This window comes from Telopea speciosissima, chromosome 6 (genome assembly GCF_018873765.1).
Source record: "Telopea speciosissima isolate NSW1024214 ecotype Mountain lineage chromosome 6, Tspe_v1, whole genome shotgun sequence".
NCBI classification, from domain to species: Eukaryota; Viridiplantae; Streptophyta; class Magnoliopsida; order Proteales; family Proteaceae; genus Telopea; species Telopea speciosissima.
In genome coordinates, this window is record NC_057921.1 from 19,449,224 (window position 1) to 19,474,396 (window position 25,173).

Consider the following 25,173-nt stretch of genomic DNA (forward strand, 5'->3'; position numbering starts at 1 on the left):
CTCCTGGGGCATTGCTTCGATCACCTTCCTCCGGGCTTGTAATACTTTGGCCATGTTGGCGAACTCATTGCACTGCTCCAACAGTTCCTTCATTATCTTGGTCTTGTGCTATGATAAGTCCTTGATGAGGTCTAGGTCCCTGATGCCTTCGGGCAGGGCTGCATGCTGAGTTTGGTCGTCCAGGTCTCTGACCTCCAAGGATTATTTTATAAATCTGGTGACATACTCCTTGAGGGACTCCCTTGGATTCTGTATCACGTTCAATAAGTTGACTGTGGTTTTCTTCTGCATGACGCTACTTTGGAAGCGGGCAACAAACTGCTTGCAGAGTTCTGCGAAGGTATTATAGATCGAGGCTTAAGCCTTAAAAACCACGAAGTGGCTGCACCCTTGAGGGATGCTGGGAATGCTCGGCATGAGACAACGTCTGATCCATGTATAGGGTCATAATCCTGTTGAAGTAGTTTATGTAATCATTGGGGTCCGTGCTACCGTTGTAAAGTTCAAAGGTAGGTAGCCTGAACCGGGAAGGGAGAGATGCACTCATGATTTCTACCGAGAATGGGTGTTGGCCTGGTACAGAGTGTGTTTCACCCTTTGTCTACTTCTTCAATCATTCCAACTTCTTGTCCAACTCTCGGAGTCTTTTATCTAACTCTTCATCACATGACCATCCATCACGCCTAGTCACACACTCACTGCGAACCCATTCTCGACCCCTGCTTGATGTTTCTTCCTGTGGTGAGTTTTGACGTGATGGTGAGAGGTTACGACGTGATGAGCCTTGATGAGAACGTGAGGGACTCTCTTCCCAATGCATCCGACTTGGCCTTGGTGTACGACTTCCTCCTAATCGCCCCTGGAATACCGATCTTCTGATCGAACCATCCTGATTAGGTTTCACAGATCTATGCATTTAGGATGCCCCACGTTTCGATCGGATCGATAGATCTACAATTCTCACGGGATGATGCGAAGGATTTCCTTATGGATGGGCCGAACTTGTGCGTCTCACGGGTCTCTCCAATCTTTCACCTCCAGGGAGTGATCTCCTAGGGTTTTGCTCCGTTTTGTCCCCGGCAGTGGCACCACCCTCTTGTGGGAAGTCGTCCACTGCCTCAGATAATCCCAAAAAAGGCTTTGGTCCTAGAGAATTTGTCTCTGCAAGTCATTAATCTGACCCACTGTTGCGGGCGCATTTGGGTCAACTATTGTTTCTCTAAGTATCTCCTCATTGAGCTTTATCTCTCCTGCTTCAGCGTGCTCGTTCTTTGAATTCCCCATCTCCTGAAGTCCATGATGATCGTCTCTCTGTCGAGAGCTCTCCGGTGGTGGTGTCTTGTTCCTCTCCCTTTTAGTATTGCTAGAGGGAGCGACCTTCCATGGTGCCATTGAGGACTTGAGGAAGCGAGCTAGTAAAAACATTGGCTAGTGTCGTTCCCATAAACGGCGCCAACCTATTGTGTCAGGAAATTGCCGATTGGTCCTTCGAGTGTCGCGACCTGCAAAAGAACGTCAATGACAAAGGAGAACCAATGTGGTTTCGGCCTAGGACTCTCCGATGCCTTAGTTAGATCTCTCTTAGCAACAGATGAGTTACTGGAATTCAAGATGAATTATGGGTTAGAATACCTGAGTATTTATAGTTGAGTATGCTGGTGTGGAGAGTCCTTATTGGTGATAAGTATTCTTTGTGGAAGAATCTGTCACGTAGTAGGGTGTCTCTTTATGAGACGTAGAGTCCTAGTAGGGAAGAGGTTCCCTAACAAATAGATATGCGCATGTTCTTCACGTGTTGGATAATGATCCTTAATATATGAGTCCGGATAGGATCACATCTCTTTGGGATGACGTCCTTCTAATGAAAAGATGATGCAGACCTTGGCGGTGATGTCATGGTTGGACCTCGTTGGCTTGCATGGAAGACTGGGTCTCTGGATGACTTCTTGGGTCTATTCCTCTTGGATTTGCCGAATAGGTTCTGTCGTGGTCCGGCTTCAGCCAATCTCTCCTTTGGGTCAGGACATGCGGCATCTCGGGACTGGCCTGTGTATTTTTGGTTTATCAGGAAGAGAAGGGAGATCGAGTGGGAGAAGGGGATGGGGATGGAGATTAGCAACTCAAAATTAGGAACTAAGTTTGCAAATCTAACCAATCTTCAAACAAAAAATCTACAATTTTTCCCTCTTTTTAAACACTAAACGATTTGGGGAAGATGAGTTGCAGGTTTTTTTCTTTCTTTTTTTAGGTAAGGGCATTTTTGTCACTTTACCCTATCAAGGGTAGAATGGTCTAACCATGTTCAATAAATGCCAGACATTAGAACTTATCATCCTAGACTAACGGGAGGACCAGAGTGTTACATAGTTTGGAAAGTAGGGGTGCATTTGGAATTAGTGAAAGTTCAGGGGGAGCATCTGTACGTTTGGGCAATTTGTGGGGGGCATTTGAAGAAAACCCTTAATAATAAATTGATTTGCATTGTTTATTTTGGCATTCGATTATCATTACACTTTAAGTTGTTTGCAATTAGGGATAGAACTGGACACTATACTCATATAGATGGTCACATTGTGAGTTGATGTGAGTGGTGATTACAAACAAAATTATGAGTGATCATAATTATATGGGCTCATGTTCTCTGTGCCGCAGCGCAGGCTACACCTAGAGACATGAGCCTGCCACCCAGGGGGTAGGGTGGTCATTATGCCTACCCCCATGTGTCTGGGCGCAATCTGCCCCCCGCCACAGAGAACATTCTCCTTAATTATATATATTGAACTAGATCACATTAGAATATTGAATGGATTATTGTATTAAGAAAAAGATTCTTATTAATAGTCAATGACTGGTCCCTAGACTTGAGAAGTCTTTATCATTGCAATTAAATATTAGGCATTTTAGTGTACGAATGATTCATGCAATGGTGAATGTAAGAAGAAAGAATGTTGCTATTGTTAAAATCAAATCGGGTGACGGGAGGGGGTTAGAGGAACCTGATGATGTGAACGCCGAAGCTGTTGGGCATTTTTTGAACATTTTTTCTTCGTAGGGAAGTGATATTGATGAGGATCCATTGGATTGCATCCCTCAATTGGTGACTGCTGAAGATAACTCTGGGCTTTTACTTGCTCCTTCCTTGAAAGAGGTGAAAAAGACTATTTTCTCCCTCTCCTGTGATAGTGCCCCAGGGCCGGATGGCTTTTTTGGGTATTTTTTTACGCCATGCAGGGACATTGTGGGAGAAGACATTTGTGCAGCGGTGAAGGGTTTTTTCTCAGGGGGAAACCTTCCTAGAAGTTACACTTCGGCAAACCTTGTCCTCATTCCGAAAAAAGAGAATCCGGAGGTAATGGCTGATTTCCAAACCATTAGCCTTTGCAATTTTTCTTTTAAGATTATTGCAAAAATTTTCTCTACTAGATTAGCTACTTTGCTGCCTAACTTGATCGCAGAGGAACATGGAGCATTTGTGCAAGGTAGGTGCATTCATGATAATATTGCCCTTATCCAGGAGGTGGTGTAGGATCTAAATAGAAAAACCAGAGGGGGTAATGTCGTTCTTAAACTTGACATGGTGAAGGCCTATGACCACATAGAATGGAATTTTCTTTACTCTATTCTAGCCAAATTTGGTTTTGCAAGCGTTTGGATTGACTTAATAAAGAAAATCATGGAGAACTGTTGGTTTTCAATTACTTGGGGAGGAGTTCCTACTAGTTATTTTAAGTCTTCTAGGGGGCTGCGGCAAGGTGATCCCCTTTCCCCTGCTTTATTTATCCTTGTAGAGGAGGTTCTTAGTAGTAGTTTAAAAAATCTTTTCATGGAAGGTAGGGCTGCCTTTTTCCAATTGCCTAGAGGTTGCCCGGGTATCTCCCACTCTTTGTTTGCTGACGACACTATTATCTTCACCAAGGGGTTGAAAAGGTCCTTGAAGCAAATCCTTGGGTTTATTGGCAGGTATGAAGGTTTCTCTGGCCAACTGATTAATAAACAAAAGAGTTGTTTCATAATGAGTCCCAAAACTTTGGAAGTCAGGGCTCAAATGGGTGGAGAATGTTACAGGTTTTGCCAGGAGTTGTTTACCCCTAACTTATTTGGGGGCGCCTCTGTTTATAGGAAGACTTAAGATCTATTTTTTTTTTTATGATTTATTGGGGAAAGTCAGATCTAAAGTTGCCAGTTGGGAAGGAAAACTCTTATCTACAGGGGAACGACTTACGCTTTTAAAACATGTGCTTGCTTCAATGCCTATACATGCTCTTGCCGCACTTGATCTTCCCAAGGCAGTGATTGGAAAGTTCTGTGGAATATGTGCTGATTTTCTTTGGGGAAGTTCGGAATGGGGTAAACGCCATCATTGGGTTAGTTGGAACAAAGTGTGTACACTGATGATGGAAGGAGGATTGGGTGTTAGGAGACTGGAAGATGTTGCTTTGTCCTTGAGGGTAAAGGGCCTTTGGTGCATCGTTTTTGAAAGCTCCTTGTGGAGTAATTTCTTCAAAGTCAAATTTTTTAAAAGTCTTCACATTGCTATGGCTAAGCCAAGTAGGATTGGGTCTAAGTCTTGGAGAAATGCTCTTGCTCATAAGGATTTCTTCCATGCCTGATTCAAGTGGTTGATCAGCTCAGGTAATTCAAATTTTTGGCTAGACAATTGGTTTGGTGAAGGCCCTCTCATCGATTTGGTGGATAATGCCTTGCAAGTGGATGTGTCTCTATGTGTGAAGGACGTGGTGCTTGATAACGGGTTGTGGGACATGGAATATTGAACCGAATTGATGATCTAGCGATCGGGGATAGCATTGCTAATTGGAATGTTCTTTTCTCTAACAATGCTGATAGGTTGGTTTGGACCCCCTCTTGTGACGGCCGGTTCACATCCAAATCTACTTGGAATCAAATTAGGAAACGGTTCCTTCCTTTTACATATGTGAAATGGATTTGGAACCAGTCTCTCCCTAAAAAAATTGCCTTTTTTACTTGGCAGATCCTAAATGGTAAAATACGCACTGATGATGCTTTGATGTACATTAGCATTCCAATGGTGTCCAGGTGTACTTGTTGCGGGAACCCAAGTAGGGAGTCGATTGACCACTGCCTAGTGGAAGGTGGTATGACTATTAAGGTTTGGGCTCATTTTTTTATGGTTTTTTATGTTACAGTCATTCATCCCCAGGACGCGAGGAGTAGGATTTGGCTCTGGCAGAATTTGGCTAGGTCGAGTAGTTTTTGTGGCTTAATCACTGGAATTATTCCTTCTCTTATTGTTTGGGAGCTTTGGCGCGCAAGGAATAACCTAAGGCATGGTGAGGGTGTTCGAACTGCAAGGACTATTATTTGGAAAATTAAAAGTTGGGTGAACAACCTTTGTTACCCTTCAAAGCTGAAGCACTTGGTTATCTCTTGAGAGTCTCTTATTCTAAACTACTTTGGCTTGAAGGATAAGTCTCCCAAGAGAAGCGTGTCGGCCTATTTACTGGTGCCCTCCTTTTGTATCTGTGAAGCTTAATGTTGATAGTGCTTGTAAAGGAAACCCCGGGCCTGGTTGTGGGGGAGGGACTTTTAGAAATAAGGAGGGAGCCATGCTAATGGCTTTCTCTAACTTTTATGGGGATTGCACTAATTCTGTGGCTGAGATGAAAGCTCTTTCGTGATGGTTTAAAAATGTGTTTGAACTTGGGTCTATCGGATTTTATGGTTAACTTAGACTCATCACTGATGGTCCAAATGGTTACCCAGAAGAAATGCAACTTGTGGAAGGGGTGGTACTGATTTCAAGAAATCCTTATAATTTTTAATCTGTCCAGGGCGGCCATCGTTTTTGCATTTCGAAAGTGCAATCGAGCAGTTGATTATCTTGTTAAGTTGGCTTGCGAGATGGCAACTGACAGTGTTTTCCACGCTGAGTCTGTGCTACCTAGGGATCTTAGTCAAACTCTTTGGGAAGACAAATTGGGTTTTTCAATTCTTAGGAATTAGTTTCTTTACTGTTTCTTTGCTCTTTTTTAGCTTTGATGATGTAAGGGAGTGAGGTTGGAGTGTTCGAGAGTTTCTTTTGCTTCTCCTTGGGTTGGGGTAAGGAGGGTATGTGTCCCCCATTGTATGTTCTTTAATTTTTATTTCAATTAATAAAGTCTAGGGATCTCTAATAATATTCGGGGATTAAAAATATATATGTCAAACCTGCCCCTGACTGGCTGGAATTTTGATTAAAGGATAGGAACCCCTGACATGGCATCCAAGCACACTGTGGAGTATCACTCTAGTGATTGAATTTAACGGAGAACCGCCAACGATGTCCTCCTACATACCTGTCAGAAGATGGATTGTAGAGCCTTGCAGTTGCACTGCTCACAACATAATGTACTGCTTAGACTCTAGGTACTCTCTCTCCTATCCATGAATGTGGGTCCCACACCTGAAAATAGGTGCAAAGGGCCTTGAGTGGCATGTGGGTGCAAGGCCCTAACCCTGGGTCAAACCCCTGTGCAAGCCCAAAGAGAAACAGCCTTGTTGTAATCTCTAGGCGATGCACTGGGCGATGCAGACATCACCCAAAGACATCGCTCAAAGTGGAAAAATACATTATTTTAATATACAGATGTGTGGGGACCACCCATACTGGACATGGGCACCCTCCATAGGAAGAAGGGAGTCTGGGGGACCACCTCATACCCTTGGACCCCTGTGGGCCCTACCTGAGTGCCCAGAATGGCTGAGAATCAGTTTAAAAACACATTCTCAAAAGAGGCTTAAGCAGGCAAACAGGCCTCAATAGGAGGCTGGCCTATAAACAGAGGGCCTTAGGCTCATTTTAGAGCTCTAGTCACTATTGAAACTGTGGGGAGAAAATGAAGAGAGAAAAGAGAAGGGGAAGAAGGAAAGGAGGGAGAAGAAGGGGAAGAAATCACCCTTGCATCAAATCTGTTCCAGCAGCCTACCCAATCTGTTCAGGTATAAAAACTCTACCCACACCTGCTACCATGCTACTGTTTACAATTCTTCTCCATACATCTCTGCTGCGTGGCAGCATTTCTGGCTATTGGCAGCCCAGAATAGCTGGGGGCTGCCATGAACCACCTCAGATGCAACATGCAAACATGATGCATGGAGGATCTGAGCTTTTTGATTATGTTTTGATGGCTGTTACTTACCTGAGACCGAAACCCATGCCTGTGCCAGACTGCACTATACTGTTACACTAAGAACAGGTAGTCTGGGCTCAGATCTATGTGCCCTGGCTGCATGCAGCGTAGCCATGAGTTGCAGCAGCCTTGGATGGCCCTAACACCTATGAAATAACCCTTGCATGCAGCCAAATCCATGGTCTACAGCTGAAGCCATACTGGGTTACTATTAACTAGGCTATCTGGGCAGCTCCTGGCAGCCAAGTGGTAAGCCCAGGTAAAAATCCATGATGTCCAGTGCAAACTACACCCCAGGGGGTCCATGATGACCTGACATGCATAGGGGAATGATCAAGGCACTGCCCATGGTGCAAAACATAGGAATTGGAGCTTGTTCACGTGTTAAGCAGGCTCTGGGCGATGCAGACATCACCCAGAGAATAAAATGGGGCAATTTTGCTGATCTACTTTGGGGACCTCCACCCATGGACTATAAATAGTGTAACGAGGTGGTAAATGACCAAAATACCCCTCCTCACATCTATCCATAATGATGGATACCTTGGGTGCCCAAGTGGGCCCTGTAGGACTTGGAAACCCTGTCTGTGTTGGTCCTGCAGCATTGTTGAATTGGGATAAGTGTTGTAAGGCTGTTATGACTTTGAACCATGTACTACAGGTGTAAATGGCCATTCTACCCCTAGACCACATTCTCTGGATGATGCACCGGGACTTAGGCCTAAAGCCCAGTGCAAGGCCCAGAGAAGTCCAAATGATGTCCAATTGTGCATCGAGTCAACCCAGTGAGCCTAGATCAACCCTAGGACATCCAAAATGGATTGGAATACTAAATGACATATTTATAATTTATGCTTAGGGTTTAATCCCACGGTTGAGGCCTACTACTAGACTGCAGCCAGAACTAAAACTACAACTGATTTCATAGAACCAGACCCAGGTGAGTGAAATGTTATCGTGTATGTACGTGTAACAATATTTTTATGCCAGCAATAAATTCTTCAATTATAATGTTGTGTTACTTGATCAATTACAAATTTCATAATTATTACACATCGTGTGACTATTGATCAACTCTGTTTGAATATACCATGATGATTGTGATTGATAGACTAGATGCCGTAGTCGGCTTGGAAATGAGGCCTGTGGTAGCCCTTAGTATGGGATACAGTTGACATCGCTTGACTCATACGATGCCATATAGACATGGGGTTAGAGATTCATCACCCGTGCTATGCACCCTTGCCAACAGGGGTTAAGGTGTTGGATGACTGTGAGGACTACCATAAAACCTCGGGCGAATACGCTAGGAAGCCTCAACTATATGCTGGGATGCCTTGAGCTTTAAGCTAGGAAGCCTCGAGCAACATGCTTGGGAAGCACCGAATGGTGATTTATGGCTATATGCCAAACAAAGTTTATCCTCGAGCTATATGCCGGGAAGCATCGAAAGGGTGAATTTGATATTAAGTCGGTTACCTCACAAGTCTAATCACAGAGGGCCGGTCGGGTTAACCTAGGTAGGGAGATGCTGGGGCCGACTGGTTATCTCCGAAAACTCAATGGGTGTATCGCGGGAAGGGGTAACGAAGCCCACACCAGGGATACATGTATTGGGGATTGTAGTAGCACTAACCTGCCTTAGTTGTATTGATAGGTGGTTAATAAATAATCTGGAGTTGCATATCATGTAGGTTCACGGGCTCAGTAGGGCTCACACTCTGTTATATATGTTTTCTTCTATTAGATGATTGTTCAGATAGATGCCACTGTGGCGTGGAGGCTTGTTTCGCGGAGGAGAGCCATGGTGGTTATGATGATATTGGTATGGACCCCGACGGAGGTCATGCTGATGATGCAAGCATTCTCAGTGGTTATTGAAGATGACCCGTGAAGGGTGCTCTTGATGCTTTTGTCTTAGGGACTCCATTTTATTTTTGTTAGGAGTTTATCCCAGCTTTTGTTTCTGTTTTAGTATCTTCTTTTCTTTTTGGGGTTGAGTTATCTCACCCTGTACATATTTACTTTTACTTCAGCCTATGTATCAGTCCTCATTGTTCTGTTTGTGGGTTGTAATGGGGAATGGAACAATCTTTACTTATGTAAATATATTACAATCATTTCCCGTATTGCTACGCTTTTTCTTACTTCTTTTAAATTGTAGATTATTAGCAACACTCTGATATTATTTGTGATAATGCTTTGGATGTGTGTTCGTGAGTATATTAACTGCTTTTAGATCCGTGGGATTTGGCGGATTACCGTTATGCAATTCGGGTCACCTACCTAATCCTCCCAGGGGGTAGTTTAGGGTGTGACAGAGCTTGGTATCAGAGCGTGAGGCTCTTTCTACATTAACGGGTTGCAGAATAGGAATAATAAGCTACCAATAATAAAACATGTCATAAAGTAAAAGCTACATGTGAGGTAGATGTAATTAAAAAGCGAATTCCATAATTACATTACTGCAAGGAATTTGACTGAAAGTACTACTTTCAAATTTACATAAGCTGACAAAAAAAAAAGTACATACATCACTGACAAAAAAAAAAAAAAAAAATACTACATAAACCATGATAAAAAACAAAAAAAAAGAGAAAGACAAAAAGTCACAACTACATCATGGCAAGTCAGACTAAATGTGTGGATGCTGGCTGGGATGCTACTCTATCGGAGGAAAGTCACCCGGTGGAGCCTGAGACTGGTGTGAATCAACGCGATAGAATGTGTCCCAAAAGTCTAGGCACCACTCTACAGACCCCACTCTACTCTCAAGGGATGAGAAGCCCCGATCCATCCTGGCAGTCATGTCAGTGAGCTGGGTGCTGAGGCGCTAGAACTACGACATCATCTGAGATCACCCAAAAGACTCTGGCACCTGTGAATTGGTGGCTCCGGTCGCCTCATATGGGGGAAAATCAGTAAACTGTGCTCCAACCCCCTCCAAGTCGCCCTGCTCTCCCTATTCCTCTCCCTGTTCCTATCCCTGCTCCATCTGATCACCCTCTTTTGGATCACTTCCTTGCTCCCCTGGTACCTTCATCTTTAGGATCGAGGTCTTGTTGATGGGTCTAGACCTATCCCTCTCCATATACTCGCCGCCCAAGGGAACACCAAAGTGTCTAAATACTACAGTTAAGAACTTTCCATATGGAAGGTTCCCATCAGAAGGGTTTTGGGCGTGATACAACATGGCCTGAAGTAGTAAATATGGGAGGTTTATAATTGGACCCCCCTTGCCCGCCCCCAATAGGCAATAAGGGATGTAGGCCCTCAACATAGAAATATTGCCTCTATTCCTGCCCTTCGGGTAAATGTTATACGAAACACATCTACTAATGACTCGGGCACTGGGCTTATAGGTAGCCTCAGATTTAGGAGTCCCCTCTGAACTAATCAATGCCTTGAAGACCCTCCTCCTAGTCTCCAAGGAAAGCATGTCCAAAATGTCTATCCTGGGCTTATAGTAGCAGCTCTCGCCTATGTTAGGCAACCTCAGGATCTCTGCTAAGGTGGCTATGGTAAGTCTGATATCCACCCCCTTAACCCTGCTCTCCAACCTAAACTCCTGTGCCCCAGATGGCACTAGGTTACAGTAAAAATAACGAACCAAGTTAGGGTAACATGGCTCAGTGGGTGACAACATAGAAGCCCAACCTAGGATATTGAACCTAGTATATAAGTTGTCCTAGTGGAAGTCGTCCACCTGTACCATCCTCCCGTTCACAATCTTAAGGGACCTAAATTTGTCCCAATCTCGAGAATGCTCATACCTGGAGAATAGGAACCGATCAAAATACGGCTCCTCTGATGAAGAATCCTCTCTTGATGAGGTGTGTGGCATAGAGGAAGATGAGGAATGCTCGCTCTAGGACCGTAGCCTCTTGCCTGCTACGGATTTCCTTGCCGTTCTATGACTAGTAGACATAGGGCTGCAAAAAGGAGAGGATAGAATTAGTTAGGGCAAGAGAAAAATTAGTAAAACCCTAACTAAGACAAGAAAGACATGGGAAATGACCTAAAACAAGAGAAAAAGTTGAAGAATCTTACCCAAGATCGCGTAGGTCCGCGGAGGACCAGTGGAAGTGGGTGGATATGGTGTGGAAATAGTCACACTATGCCTTGGAGCTCTGCCCTAGGTGTTTGGGGAGCTCTAGTGAACAAATGAAATGATTTGGGTCGCTCTCGGACTATTACAACTGGGCCCCGATTCTCTGGGCGATAGCACTGGGCTATTCATCTAACGCCCAGAGATATCGCCCAGAGAATCGAATTTTTGTTGTTTTGCATATAGACTTATGAACTTGTGAGATTTGCCTACAAATTGCATAGTAAACACAAAAATATAAATTTTACAAATGTATGGATATAAAGAAAATAATAAAATAATACTAATAAGATTTAAATTAAATTTAATTAAAAAATACATCTATGACTAGATAAGGCAATGCTTGCGGGCCAACATGGTGAAATAAGAAGCGTAGAGAATTTAAGAAATGTCTTTCCTTGTTTGAGATGAATGATGATGAATAATTATGTCTATACCTATAAATTAGTAGAGTATACTTACATATTTAATATTATGTGCCTAAACATAGGTATTTAGGTATGTTGTAATATGTATTTATGAGATTTTAGGGGGCGTAGATCTCACCCTACCCACAACCTAGGTCAACCAAAAACAGGATCCGATAGGTTGTCCAGTCAAGTTGAACTCCCTAGATGCTAAGATGCCTCGAGCCAACCCATTTATTTTCTCCTACTCATGACTACTTAAATTCTTGTAGGCATGTACTTAATTCTTTTAATTAAGTATCTATAGTGACTTGATACTTAAAACCTCTTCATGACAGGACCTTACTACATTATACAGGCTTGGAGACCCCAGCAACATGCGATACATTAGGCAACTGAGGAGAAGACTGATCAGGATACAAGAGATATTGCCCCGTGTTGAGAACCGATTGGTTTTCTTCTTGGGACTTGCAGCTAATAGTGGACCAGAGGATCGAGTTATTTACCTATCCTTGACTGAAGAAGTTAGGAGTGACATAGAACACCTGCACGTGTTAAAATTTATGATTGGGAAGAGACTGGAACTACTTGCCTGTTAGGCATAGGTACATAATTAAGAGAATTATTGTTAAAATTTTAAAATCATGCGTGACATGACACAAAACAAATAAAAGAAAGAACTGAATGAATAAGCCAATAAAACACACCTTGCTGGTATGACTACATGAATTCACTTGAATTGTGGAATAGGTATGTACATGAATTAACTAGGAATTACTTGTTGACCTGGATAAGGAGTGTAGGATTTTTGAACATGTTGCTCTTTTCAGAAAAGCAACTATGGTCAACACAAGAAGTTCTCAAGGTGGTCATCGAGGAAAACACCCTTGCGTTATACCGGAGGTTGAACTGCCAAATGAAACCGAGGCCAAAAATTCTGAAGCATCGGCTGCTTCGTAAGGGGTTCCAGCGGCTGATCAAGCCACTACTACGGCACCTCAGCTAGGTATAGCAGCCGGTGAGGTGAATGCTTTCATGACTACTATGATGTAGACCATGCAGCAACAACAAGAGTTGTTGGGTCAAATGTCTATGCAATTTGCGGCCATGATGCATGAAAGTGCAGTGCCACCTCCACCACCCAACTGGCCCGTACTTTTCCCACCACCTGTGCCCCAACAGTTAGCGGAAAACTCTACTGCTAAGGCAAGGGAGAGATTCAAGTAACTCTAACCACCTGTGTTTTCTAGGTAGAATTTCGAGGCAATGCAGCCGAAGCGATGGATTAGCGCATTAGAGAAGGCATTTGATGTGCTCGAGTGTTCAGACACACAAAAGCTGATATGTGCGGGTTATCAGCTACAGAATGAGGCTGAAGCCTATTGGAAGGCTACCAAGCCAAATCTTGAAGCCGCTCATCCGAATCCTACGTGGGAGCAATTTAAGGAAGCTTTCTTCAAGAACTACTTCCCAGAGAGCTTTAGGGACAAAAAAGAAGCTGAGTTCTCAACACTGGTACAAGGAACCAAGTCAATGCTAGACTATCAATAATGGTTTGAAGATCTGTTCCATTTCGCTCCAGAACACTTGAAAGGAGAAGTCAGTAGGACAAAGAAGTTTGAGAAGGGACTTAAACCTAAGATCGGGTCAATTCTGTCAATTATGGACATCCGAGATTATGCTCAGATGGTCGACAAGGCGAAGACTGTGGAAGATAGATGTAAAGAGAAAGAGAAAGAGAAGACTATGACATCACTCGGGTTGGGCAAAAGGCTAAATAACTTCCAAACCTTTGGATGGCCATGAGGAACCAGTTCAAACCCCAATCCGACTCTATACCGTAAGCCGAATGTGGGTCAAAATCTTGTCCGCCCCCCTTTCAATCGACCTACTCAACCGGTTACGAGTCAAGCAACAAGTCAAGGAATTGCCACAAGTCACAAGTCAAGTGAGCCAAGTCAAGTCAAGTGAGCTAAGTCTCAACACCAGCTGTCCCACCTTATAAGTGTTACGTGTGCAACAAAGAAGGGCACATGGCCAAAGAATGCAGGCAGCGTGGGTACGGCAACAACTCACCGAATCAGTCCTACGCTAGACCTTTTCAGCCACGAGACAATCGGACGCAAGGGAAGGTATTCATGTTAACAAATGAAGAAGCTGAGGTAAACTTTGATGTAATGACAGGTAAGTCCACTGAAATCTACTAAATTGTAGGGGAAACCAGTGTATATTGTGACCTAAACTATATACAAACCCTAGGTACCCTGAGTATCTCAACCATCCCTGCACGAGTGCTATTCGACTCGGGCGCATCCCACTCTTTCGTTTCCACCACCTTTGCGAGTAGGATGAAAGATCAATCGAGAGACATCGGGCACGATTTAGTAGTCAGCAAACCGATAGGTAGTGTCGTGGGCTTGAAGGAAGTCTATGACCCCTGCCAGGTAGAAATTTGTAAAAGGAACTTGACCGCAAGGCTAATAAAGCTCGATATGAAAGGCTTTGACGTGATATTAGGCATGGATTGGCTATCTGCCTATGGAGCAAACGTCATGTGTGAGGAAAAGAAGATAGTATTCAAATTGAAGGATGGTTCCGTTTTCACCTATCAAAGTGAACCGATGAGGAAACCTAAAAGGATAACCTTATCTGTCCTCCAGGCGCGAAAGTTGCTGGACGAAGGATGTCAAGGCTTTTTGGCCACTATAATGGACACCGAGGCAAGGATAAAGCTCTTGGAGGCACTTGACATCGTCAAAGAATTTTCTGATGTTTATCCAGAAGATCTGACCCAGCTACCACCTGATCGTGAGACTGAGTTCGCAATTAATCTGACCCCTGGTGCAGCACCGGTATCCAAGGCACCATATCGGATGGCACCTATTGAGTTAAAGGAATTGTAGGTCCAATTATAAGACCTGCTAAAGAAAGGTTTCATACAACCCAGCATGTCTCCCTGGGGAGCACCCGTGCTATTCGTAAAGAAGAAGGATGGTAGCATGCGGCTGTGTATCGACTACCGCGAGCTAAATAAGCTAACCATCAAGAATCGATACCCATTGCCACGCATTGACGACCTATTTGACCAACTACAAGGAGCAAGAGTCTTCTCCAAGATTGATCTTAGGTCCGGATATCATCAATTGAAGATCAAGAGCGGCGATATTCACAAGACGGCGTTTAGACCTTGATACGGACATTATGAGTTCCTAGTCTTGTCGTTCGGGTTAACCAATGCCCCAGCAGCATTCATGGACATGATGAATAGAGTATTCCATGATGTATTGGATAAATTTATCATTGTGTTTATTGATGACATTCTAGTGTACTCCAAGAATGAAGAAGAGCACGCTCGACACCTAACCTTTGTGTTGCAGCGATTGCGGGAACACTAGTTGTATGCCAAGTTCAGCAAGTGTGAATTTTGGCTTCATCAAATTGGATTCCTGGGCCACATCATCACCAAGGAAGGCATTAAAGTGGACCCAGACAAGGTGAAAGCGGTTCTCGAGTGGGAGACTCTGAAGAGTGCCACTGAGATCCAAAGTTTCTTAGGTTTGGCTAGATATTATCGTCGGTTTATTAAAAATTTCTTCCGCATCTCGGCACCCATGACAAAGCTAACAAAGAAGGGTACCAAGTTTGAATGGAATGAAGCAAGCGAGAAAAGCTTCCAAGAGTTAAGGAACCGGCTAGTAACAGCACCAGTTTTGACCATTCCAGATGGCACTGGAGGAATGGTGGTATACACCAACGCATCCAGAACGGGATTGGGTAGCATCCTAATGCAGAAAGGAAAAGTGGTCGCCTATGCTTCAAGACAACTGAAGGAACACGAAAAGAACTACCCCACTCATGACTTAGAATTGGCAGCAATAGTCTTTGCGTTAAAGATATGGCGACATTACCTATATGGTGAAAAGAGTGAAATCTTCACCGATCACAAAAGTCTGAAGTATTTCTTCACCCAGAAGGAGCTGAATATGAGACAGAGCCGGTGGTTAGAACTAGTGAAGGGTTTTGACTGTGAGATCTATTACCACCCCGGTAAGGCCAACGTTGTAGCGGATGCGTTAAGTAAGAAATCTCAGACTGCATCCCTCACTTCCTTAGTCGTAAGCGAGCAGTTGATAGAAGAAGCTCAAAAGTTTGATCTGGAACTCGTGATCAAAGGGACGGCTATACAATTAGCGGCTATGGATTTACAGTCATCGATACGAGAGGAGGTAATTGCAAAGCAACCATTGGACCCCGAGTTGGCCAAAATAATCTGGGATGTGCAACAAGGAGTCCATAAGGACCCAGATTTTTCATTGGCCCATAATGGGGCATTAAAGTTTTGAGATAGGTTATGCGTGCCTGACGATTATGGTATCCAGGACCGAATCCTTAAAGAGGCACAAAACTCACCCTATTCAATCCACCCTGGAAGCACAAAGATGTACAAGGATCTGAAGAAGTACAATTGGTGGATTGGGATGAAGGAGACCATAGCAATATATGTGTCCAAATGCCTTACCTGCCAACAAATAAAAGTAGAGAGACACTGACCGTATGGATTGTTGCACCCGCTCCCTACACCTGAATGGAAGTGGGAAAGGATTACTATGGATTTTGTGACAAATTTTCCCAACACCAAGAAGGGAATGAATGCAATTTGGGTGATTGTAGATAGATTGACAAAGGCAGCTCATTTCATACCAATCAAGAAAAGTTACTCAATGGAGAAGCTTGCCCAACTATACATTGAAAATATAGTCTACTTGTACAGTGTGCCTGTCAGTATTGTATCTGATAGGGACCCTTGATTTACCTTAAGGTTTTGGAGAAGTTTACAATAGGCATTGGGATCTTAGCTAAATCTAAGTACGGCTTTCCATCCACAGATGGACGGACAATCTGAAAGAACTATCCAGACTCTAGAAGACATGCTCAGTGCCTGTGTCTTGGAAATGAACGATAGTTGGGATGCCCACATACCCTTGGTGGAATTTGCATACAACAATAGTTACCTCTCTACCACTGGCATTGCACCGTTTGAAGATCTTTATGGTCAAAAGTGCCGGACCCTGTTGTACAGGGACGACGTTGGAGAACAAAAATATCTCAGGCCAGAGATGATACAAGCAACCTGTGACAAGGTAGATTTCATTAGACAGAAAATCAAGGCAACCCAATCAAGGCAGAAGAGTTATGTTGATAATCAGAGAAGGGATATTGAATTTAATATCGGAGAAAAGGTATTCCTTCGGGTATCTCCAACAACGGGATTGCTACGTTTTAACAAGAAGGGCAAGTTGAGCCCAAGATTCATTGGTCCTCATAAAATTCTCAACAAAGTGGGACCCGTAGCATACCGACTAGCATTACCACCATCTATGCAAGGCGTCCAAGATGTTTTCCATGTGTCGATGCTAAGAAAATATATCAACAACCCGACAAATGTACTATCAACTGAACCTGAATAGTTGGACGTGGATATGACCTATGAAGAATAATCTACTAAGATATTGGACAGAAAGGAACATAACCTTCGTAACCGCACGGTCGCCTTTGTAAAGGTTCGATGGGGAAACAATCCCATAGAAGAGGCATCATGGGAACATGAAGAAGAGATGAAAGAAAAGTATCCCCAACTCTTCGAGCTACAAGGTAAGCAAATTTTGAGGAAGAAATTTTTGTAAAGTGGGGAGAAATATCAAACCTGCCCCTGACTGGCTGTAATTTTGATTGAAGGACAGGAACCCCTGACATGGCATCCAAGCACACTGTGGAGTATCACTCCAGTGATTGAATTTAATGGAGAACCCCCAAGGATGTCCTCCTACATACCTGTCAGAAGATGGATTGCAGATCCTTGCAGTTGCACTGCTCACAACATAATATATTGCTTGGACTCCAAGTATTCTCTCTCCTCTCCATGAATGTGGGTCCCACACCTGAAAATAGGTGCAAAGGGCCTTGAGTGGCATGTGGGTGCAAGGCCCAGCCTTGGGTCAAACCCCTGAGCAAGCCCAAAGAGAAACAGCCTTGCTGTAATCTCTGGGTGATGCAGACATCACACAAAGACATTGCCAAGAGTGGAAAAATGCATTATTTTAATATACAGATGTGTGGGGACCACCCATACTAGACATGGGCACCCTCCATAGGAAGAAGGGAGTCTGGGGGACCACCTTATACCCTTGGACCCCTGTGGGCCCCACCTGAGTGCCCAGAATGGCTGAGAATCAGTTTAAAAACACATTCTCCAAAGAGGCTTAAGCAGGAAAACAAGTCATAGTAGCAGGCTGACCTACAAATAGAGGGCCTTAGGCTCATTTTAGAGCTCTTGTCACTATTGAAACCGTGGGGAGAAAAAGAAGAGAGAAAAGAGAGAAAAGAGAAGGGGTAGAAGAAGGAAAGGAAGGAGAAGAAGGGGAAGAGCTCACCCTTGCATCAAATCTGTTCTAGCAGCCTACCCAATCTATTCAGGTATAAAAACTATACCCACACCTGTTACCATGCTGCTGTTTACCATTCTTCTCCATGCATCTCTGTTGTTTGGCAGCATTTCTGGCTATTGGCAGCCCAGAACAGTTCGGGGCTGCCATGAACCACCTCAGATCCAACATGAAATTTGATGCATGGAGGATCTGAGCTTTTTGATTATGTTTTGATGGCTGTTACTTACCTGAGACTGAAACCCATGTCTGTGCCAGACCGCACTGCACTATTACACCAAGAACAGGCAGTCTGGGCTCAGATCTGTGTGCCCTGGCTGCTTCCAGCCTAGCCATGAGTTGCAGCAGCCTTGGATGGCCCTAACACCTGTGAAATAACCCTTGCATGCAGCCAAATCCATGGTCTGCAGCTGAAGCCATACTACTAGGTTACTATTCACTGGGCTATCTGGGCAGCTCCAGGCAGCCAAGTGGTGGGCCCAGGTAAAAATACATGAAGTCTTGTGCAAACTACACCACAGGGGGTCCATGATGACCTAACATACATGGGGGAATGACCAAGGCAATGCCCATGGTGCAAAACATAGGAATTGGAGGTTGTTCATGTATTAAGCAGGTTCTGGGCGATGCACTGGGCGATGCAGACATCACCCAAAGAATAAAATGGGGCAATTTTGCTGATCTACTTTGGGGACCTCCACCCATGGACTATAAACAGTGTAAGGAGGTAGTAAATGACCAAAATACCCCTCCTCACATCTGTCCATAATGATGAATACCTTGGGTGCCCAAGTGGGCCCCGTAGGACTTGGAAACCTTGTCTGTGTTGGTCCTGCAGCACTACTGAATTGGGATCAGTGTTGTAAGGTTGTTATGACTTTGAACCATGTACTGCAAGTGTAAATTTCCATTCTCCCCCTAGACCACATTCTCCGGATGATGCACCGGGACTTAGGCCTAAAGCCCAGTGCAAGGCCCAAAGAATTCCAAGTGATGTCCAATTGTGCACCGAGTCAACCCAGTGAGCCTAGATCAACCCTAGGACATCCAAAATAGATTGGAATACTAAATGACATATTTCTGATTTATACTTAGGGTTTGATCCCGCACTCGAGGCCTACTGCCAGACTACAGTCAGAACTGAAACTACAACTAATTTCATAAAACCAGACCCAGGTGAGTGAAATGTTATCGTGTATGTACGTGTAACAATATTTTTATGCCGGCAATAAATTCTTTAATTATAATACTATGTTACTTGATCAATTACAAATTGGCTTGGAAATGAGACCTATGGTAGCCCGTAGTGTGGGATACGGTTGACACCGCCTGACTCATACGGTGCCATATAGACATGGGGTAAGAGATTCATCACCCGTGCTACGCACCCTCGCCAACAGGGGTTAAGGTGTTGGATGACTGTGAGGATTACTGTAAAACCTCGAGCGAATACGCCAGGAAGCCTCACCTATATGCTAGGATGCCTCAAGCTTTAAGCTGGGAAGCCTCGAGCAACATGCTCGGGAAGCACCGAAATGTGATTTATGGCTATATGCCAAACAAAGTTTATCCTCGAGATACATGCCGGGAAGCACTAAAAGGGTGAATTTGATATTAAGTTGGTTACCTGTCAAACCCTGCTCCTGACTGGTTGGATTTTTATTTTGAAGGGTAGGAACCCCTGGCCAGGCCACCAGGATCACTGTGGAGCATCACTCTACTCAATGAGATCAATGAGAATACCTTGAACAGGTTTCCCTAGATACCTGTTAGAAGACGGATAGCAGACCCTTGCAACTGTGCAGCTCACAGCTTGATATATGGTTTGGATCCCAGGTAATCTCTCTCCTCCTTATAATGGTGGGACCCACCTCTAAAAAATCATGTAAAAGTCCCTAGGTGGCATGTGGGGACAATACCCTGACCAAGAGTCAAACCCCTGTGCAGCCCTACTGAATTTTAGCTTGCTGGAGTTCTCTGGGTGATGCAGCAAGGCCCAGTGGTTGATTTTGATTATTTTTTATTATTTTAATTATGGGAACCACCCAACATTGACATGGGAACCTTCCACTAGTAGAGGGGAGTCTGAGGGACCACCTCATACCCCTGGTTCAGTGTGGACCCCACCAGTGAGCCCAGAATCAGTCAGAATCAAGTTAAAAATTGATTTTTAAAAAAGGGGACTTTAGGCCAAATAGACCTTAGTGGTCTTGGGCCTATAAATAGGCATGACCTGAGCTCATTTAGAGCTCTTATTCTCTGCTGAATCCGAAGGAGAGAAAGGGAGGAAAAAGGAGAGAAAGAGAAGGAGAAGAAGAGGGAAGAAGGAAGAAGAGGGGAGGAGGACCTGCTGCAGCCCTGCAACCAACTTGGATCCGAGTTCTCCCAGCCTTGTGCAGCTATAAAATACTCCTATATGCTGCTGCTCCTTATCCCTCTCTTGTTTTCACTGTGTTTTGCTCCCTGGGTAGCCCAGACTAGCTAGGGTTTGCCCAAGGTTGGTCCAAATCTACCATGCAGACCTTGTGCATGCAAGATCTGAGATCTTTATACATTTTTAGCATTTAGATGTGTTGTTTCTATGGCCAAAATCTGGCTGTGCCCACCTGCACTGCCAGATGGCCCTATTGATCTATGGTTTGGAACTCTGGGTACTGGCCAAGGCTGCACAGCCCTAACCCTAGATGGATACAGCTTTGAGCCCTCTTGATTCATGTATTTTCAGCCATATACAAGGCTGGAACTGATATCCAAGCCTAGCCAAAACCCTAAAAACTATTCATCAGGGCTACTTGGGCAGCTACAGTCAGCCTGATAGTGGGCCTGATGGAAAAACCCTCTGGACCATGATGTAGACCATCACTAGGGCTACCTAATCCCCTAAACATGCAGAGGATCAGGTATAAACCCAGCCTTGCAGGCCCCACCTTGGGATCTCAGCCCTGCTGTTGATTGCAGGCACTGGGCGATGCAGCAATGCCCAGAGCCAACGCCCAGTGATGGAAAACCTTCTATTTTGTTGGACAGAGCTGGGGGATCTCATCCAATGACCACTGGACACTGTGGGATGTGGGAAATGACAAAAATACCCTTTCCCCACATCTGTCCTTAATTGGGAAATATTTTGAAACCCTAGTGGGCCCCGCAGGTGATTGTATCACTGCTGTGCTTGGTCCTACAGCATAAACAAGCTATGGACAACACTGTAAGCATATCCTAGGCTAGGGTCAGGTACCACCCTGGAAATGACCATTTTGCCCTTTGAGCCATTGACTTTGGTTGATGCACCGGGACATGACCTAAGGCCCAGTGTATGGCCCAGTGACTCCAAGAGTGAACCAATTGAACTTCGGGTCAACCCAGTAAGATTAGGGTAACCCTAGGACTTCTAATGATAGACTGATAACTTAACATGACAACTTGTGATTTACATCTAGGACTTGATCCCGTGCTCGAGGACAACGACCAGACAACTGCTGGAACTGAATTTGTGACTGAGTACCTAGATCCAAGTACTAGTGAGTGAATAATACTATCATATGTGTAAATGTGATCAAGATCTAATGCCGGCTAATAAGAAATGAATATAAATGCTGTGATAATTATTTCTGTTTGAAGCTATTCAAATCACTGCATATTGAATGACTGTTGATCAACTCTGAGAATGTTTGCTTGATGAATGTCTACGAGACTAGATGCCGTAGTCGGCTTTGAAATGGGGCCTGTGGTAGCCCGTATTATGGGGTATGGTTGACACCGCTTGACTCATACGATGCCATATAAACATGGGGCTAGAGTTTCATCACCCATGCTACGCACCCTTGCCAACAGGGGTTAAGGTGTTGGATACCTGTGGGGGCAATTATCAGGGAGAGAGAAAAAGAATAAAAGAACACCGGAATGGTGCATGAATGAAAGAACACCAGAATGGTGCATATGGGCTTTAAGCCAGAAAAGAAAATGAGGGAAGAAACAGTTATTTCCCCAGGTTAATCACAGAGGGCTGGTCGGGCCGACCTTAGTGAATGAATGCGGGGGCTGACTAGTCTTCTCTGACAACTCAATGGGTGTATCACGGGAAGGGGTTAGAAGCCCGCACTAGGGATACATGTATTGGGGATTGTAGTAGCACAGAGCTGACTTAGTTGTATTGCTAGGTGGCTAATAATCAAACTGGACTTGCATGTCATATAGGACCATATGAATTGTGAATTGTGATTGCATGTGCATGCATGATTGATGTTATTTGCTCACGAGCTCAGTGGGGTCACACTCTGTTATGCAATGTTTTTCTTAGATGATTTTGTAGGTGGATGCCGCTGTGGCATGGCGGGCCATCTCGAGGAGGAGACTTTTGGTTATTACGATGATCTTGGTGTGGACACCGACGGAGGTCATACCGATCCTGCGCACATATTTGGTGGTTGTTGATGAAGACCATTGAAGAGTGTTCATGATAGCTTTTTGACTTGGGGACTCCTTTTGGGTTATCTGGAGTTATCCCCGTTCTGACTTGTTGTCTATAGTTTTTACTTTTTCCCTTTTGGGGCTGAGTATGTTCGCCCTGTATATGTTTTTGTATGTAGTACTGTACTCATCAGCCTTGTTTCTTTGTTTTCTTTGTGTGTGGGTTGATGGGAAATGTAAACCTTTTATATGTAAATATTATCACTATTTCCCCGTATTGCTATGTTTCCTTTTGTTTATTAAATTGTAGTTATCTATGACACTCTGATCTTGCCTATGGTAAAGAGATGGTTGTGGTTCCATGATTGTAAGCACTGCTTCTAGATCTGTGGGATTTGGCAGATTGCCATTATGCAATTCGGGTCACCTACCCAATCCTCCTAGGGGGTGGTTTGGGGTGTGACATGGCTTGGTATCAGAGCATGAGGCTCTTCTTACGATTATGGATTGCAGACTAGGACTAATAAGCTTTAAACAATAAAACATGCAAGAATTAAAAACCACAGGGGAGGTAGATGTAATTAAGTAAAGATGCAAAATTTTCATTAACTCAGTAATAATTACAAAAGTTTGATTGCATAACTGCAAATCAACAAGTACATAAACAGAAAACAAAGAAAGAAAAATACATAAGCATGGAAAAAAATGATGATGATCTAGACCACGTAGCAGACTGTTAGGAACTGATAAGGAACTACTCTGTAGGAGGAATATCACTAGGCGGAGCCTGTGTTTGGCGTGAATCAACTCTATAGAACCTATCCCAGAAGTCGAGGCGCTGCTCTACAGAATCCACTCTGCGCTCCAGGGAAGTGAAACCCTGATCTACTCTGGTCGTCAAGGTAGTGAGCTGGGTATCGAGGCTCTAGAAATGTGCCATTATCTGAGACCACTCTGAAGGACCTGGAACCTGTGAGCTAGTGGCACCGGCTGACTCATAAGCGGGTAGGTCAGTGAATGGGGTGCCTAAGCCCTCCAAGTCGCCCTGATCCATGCCTAGCTTCTCTGTATACATGCCCTGAGTGTCTACTCCAATGTCGCCCTGCTCCTCTCCGGTCTGACCCTCACCCTGTGAATCACCACCCTGCTCCTCGCCCACTACTGGATTTTCCCCAGGCACCTTCATCTTCAAGATAGAACTCTTATCTATAGGCCTGGATTTTGTCCTATCAATAAACTAGCCCTCCAATGGAACCCCAAAATGCTGAAAAATTAAGGGGAGAAACTTCCCATAAGGAAGGTTCCCATCAGCTGGGTTCCTCACATGATAAAGCATGCCTTGAAGAAGCAAGTATGGAAGGTTGATGACTGGACCTCCCTAACCAGCTCCTAGTAAGTAGTAGGTAATGTATGCCCTCATCATAGAGATACTACCCTTGTTGCCGCCCTTAGGGTAGAAGTTATAGGTGACACACCTGCTAATTACCCTGGCACTAGGTTTGTAGGCAGTCTCAAACTTAGGAGTGTTTCTTGACCCGGTCAATGCCCCGAATACTATCCTCCTGGTCTCTAGGGTGAACATCTCTGAGATGTCCATGCGAGGCTGATAGTAAACCCGCTCTCCTATGTCTGGTAAATCCAAGATCTCTGCTAGGAGGGAAGTAGTCAATCTGATGTCCACTCCTTTCACCCTACTCTCCACTCCGAACCCTGGTGCACTAGAGGGCCCTAGGTTACAGTAGAAATACCGAACCAGGTTGGGATAACATGACTCGGTGGGGGGACAACATGGATGCCCAACCTAGGGCATTAAATCAGGCATAGAGGTTATACTACTTGAAGTCCTCAACTCTCACCACCCGGCCATTCACTATTTTCACTGAAGCAAAGTTCTTCCATTCCTTAGCATACTCAAACCTGGAGGAAAGATGATGGTCAAAATTGGGTTCCTCGGAAGATGAATCATCTCTAGAGGATGATGGTCGAACCGAAGAGTAAGAAGATTCCTCGGATTCGACTCGTAGTCTCTTTTGGGCCATTGATTTTCGTGTAGTACGCCTACTAGTAGACATTCTCTACAAAAAAAAGAAAGAAACCCCTTGTTTAGGGCTAGCAATTTGGTAAAAACCTAACCAAAGTAAAAGGGAAGTGAAAGGGACAAGTAAAAGATAAAGTAGACTTAGGAAGCTTACCAAAGCATGTGTAAGGTAGCAAGTAGCCCAAGAAATCGATGAGATTTGGTGTAGAAGTGGTCCCCTCACCCTCCAAGAGCTTCTCCCTAAGGTTTAGAGAAGTTTAGAGTGAAATAGGGAGCAAATGGGACCCTCTCGAACTTAAAACCCTGCTCCTCGATTCTCTAGGCGATGTGGCAACGCCCAGAGACATCGCCCAATGATGGTAAATTTGCAAAATTTCAGTATTTGCACATGAGGACCCTAGTTTTGGGCATAATAATCCCATAGGACATAAAAAAAAAAACAAGGACTGATAAAAACAAAATATTATTATTATTAAATAATAATAATATCATATTAATAAAATATAATAATAAATAATTGATGACCTAAGAACTTAGATTTCATGAGTTCAAGAGAGTGAAAATTTTACAAATGCAACACATTGGGATTATGGAAAATCTATATGGTCAGGTTAAAATAAAT

At 44.0% G+C, this 25,173-nt stretch overlaps 1 protein-coding gene across 1 annotated transcript; it reads left to right on the forward strand.

The window, feature by feature from the left end:
- The first annotated feature begins 2,911 nt into the window (after window positions 1–2,911).
- On the forward strand, window positions 2,912–4,610 carry LOC122665498. Its single transcript, XM_043861654.1, has 3 exons — window positions 2,912–2,932; window positions 3,053–3,479; window positions 4,210–4,610. The coding sequence occupies exons 1-3, from the start codon at window positions 2,912–2,914 to the stop codon at window positions 4,608–4,610; spliced, it is 849 nt and encodes a 282-aa protein (XP_043717589.1).
- The last annotated feature ends 20,563 nt before the right edge of the window (window positions 4,611–25,173 follow it).

Excerpts from the sequence above, each read along its gene's own strand:
- LOC122665498 (XM_043861654.1), top strand. The coding sequence starts at position 2,912 with ATGATTCATGCAATGGTGAAT. Across the intron at positions 2,933-3,052 it reads TGATTCATGCAATGGTGAAT|GGAAGTGATATTGATGAGGA; the intron begins GTAAGAAGAAAG and ends TTTTCTTCGTAG. Across the intron at positions 3,480-4,209 it reads ACATGGAGCATTTGTGCAAG|GGGAACGACTTACGCTTTTA; the intron begins GTAGGTGCATTC and ends TCTTATCTACAG.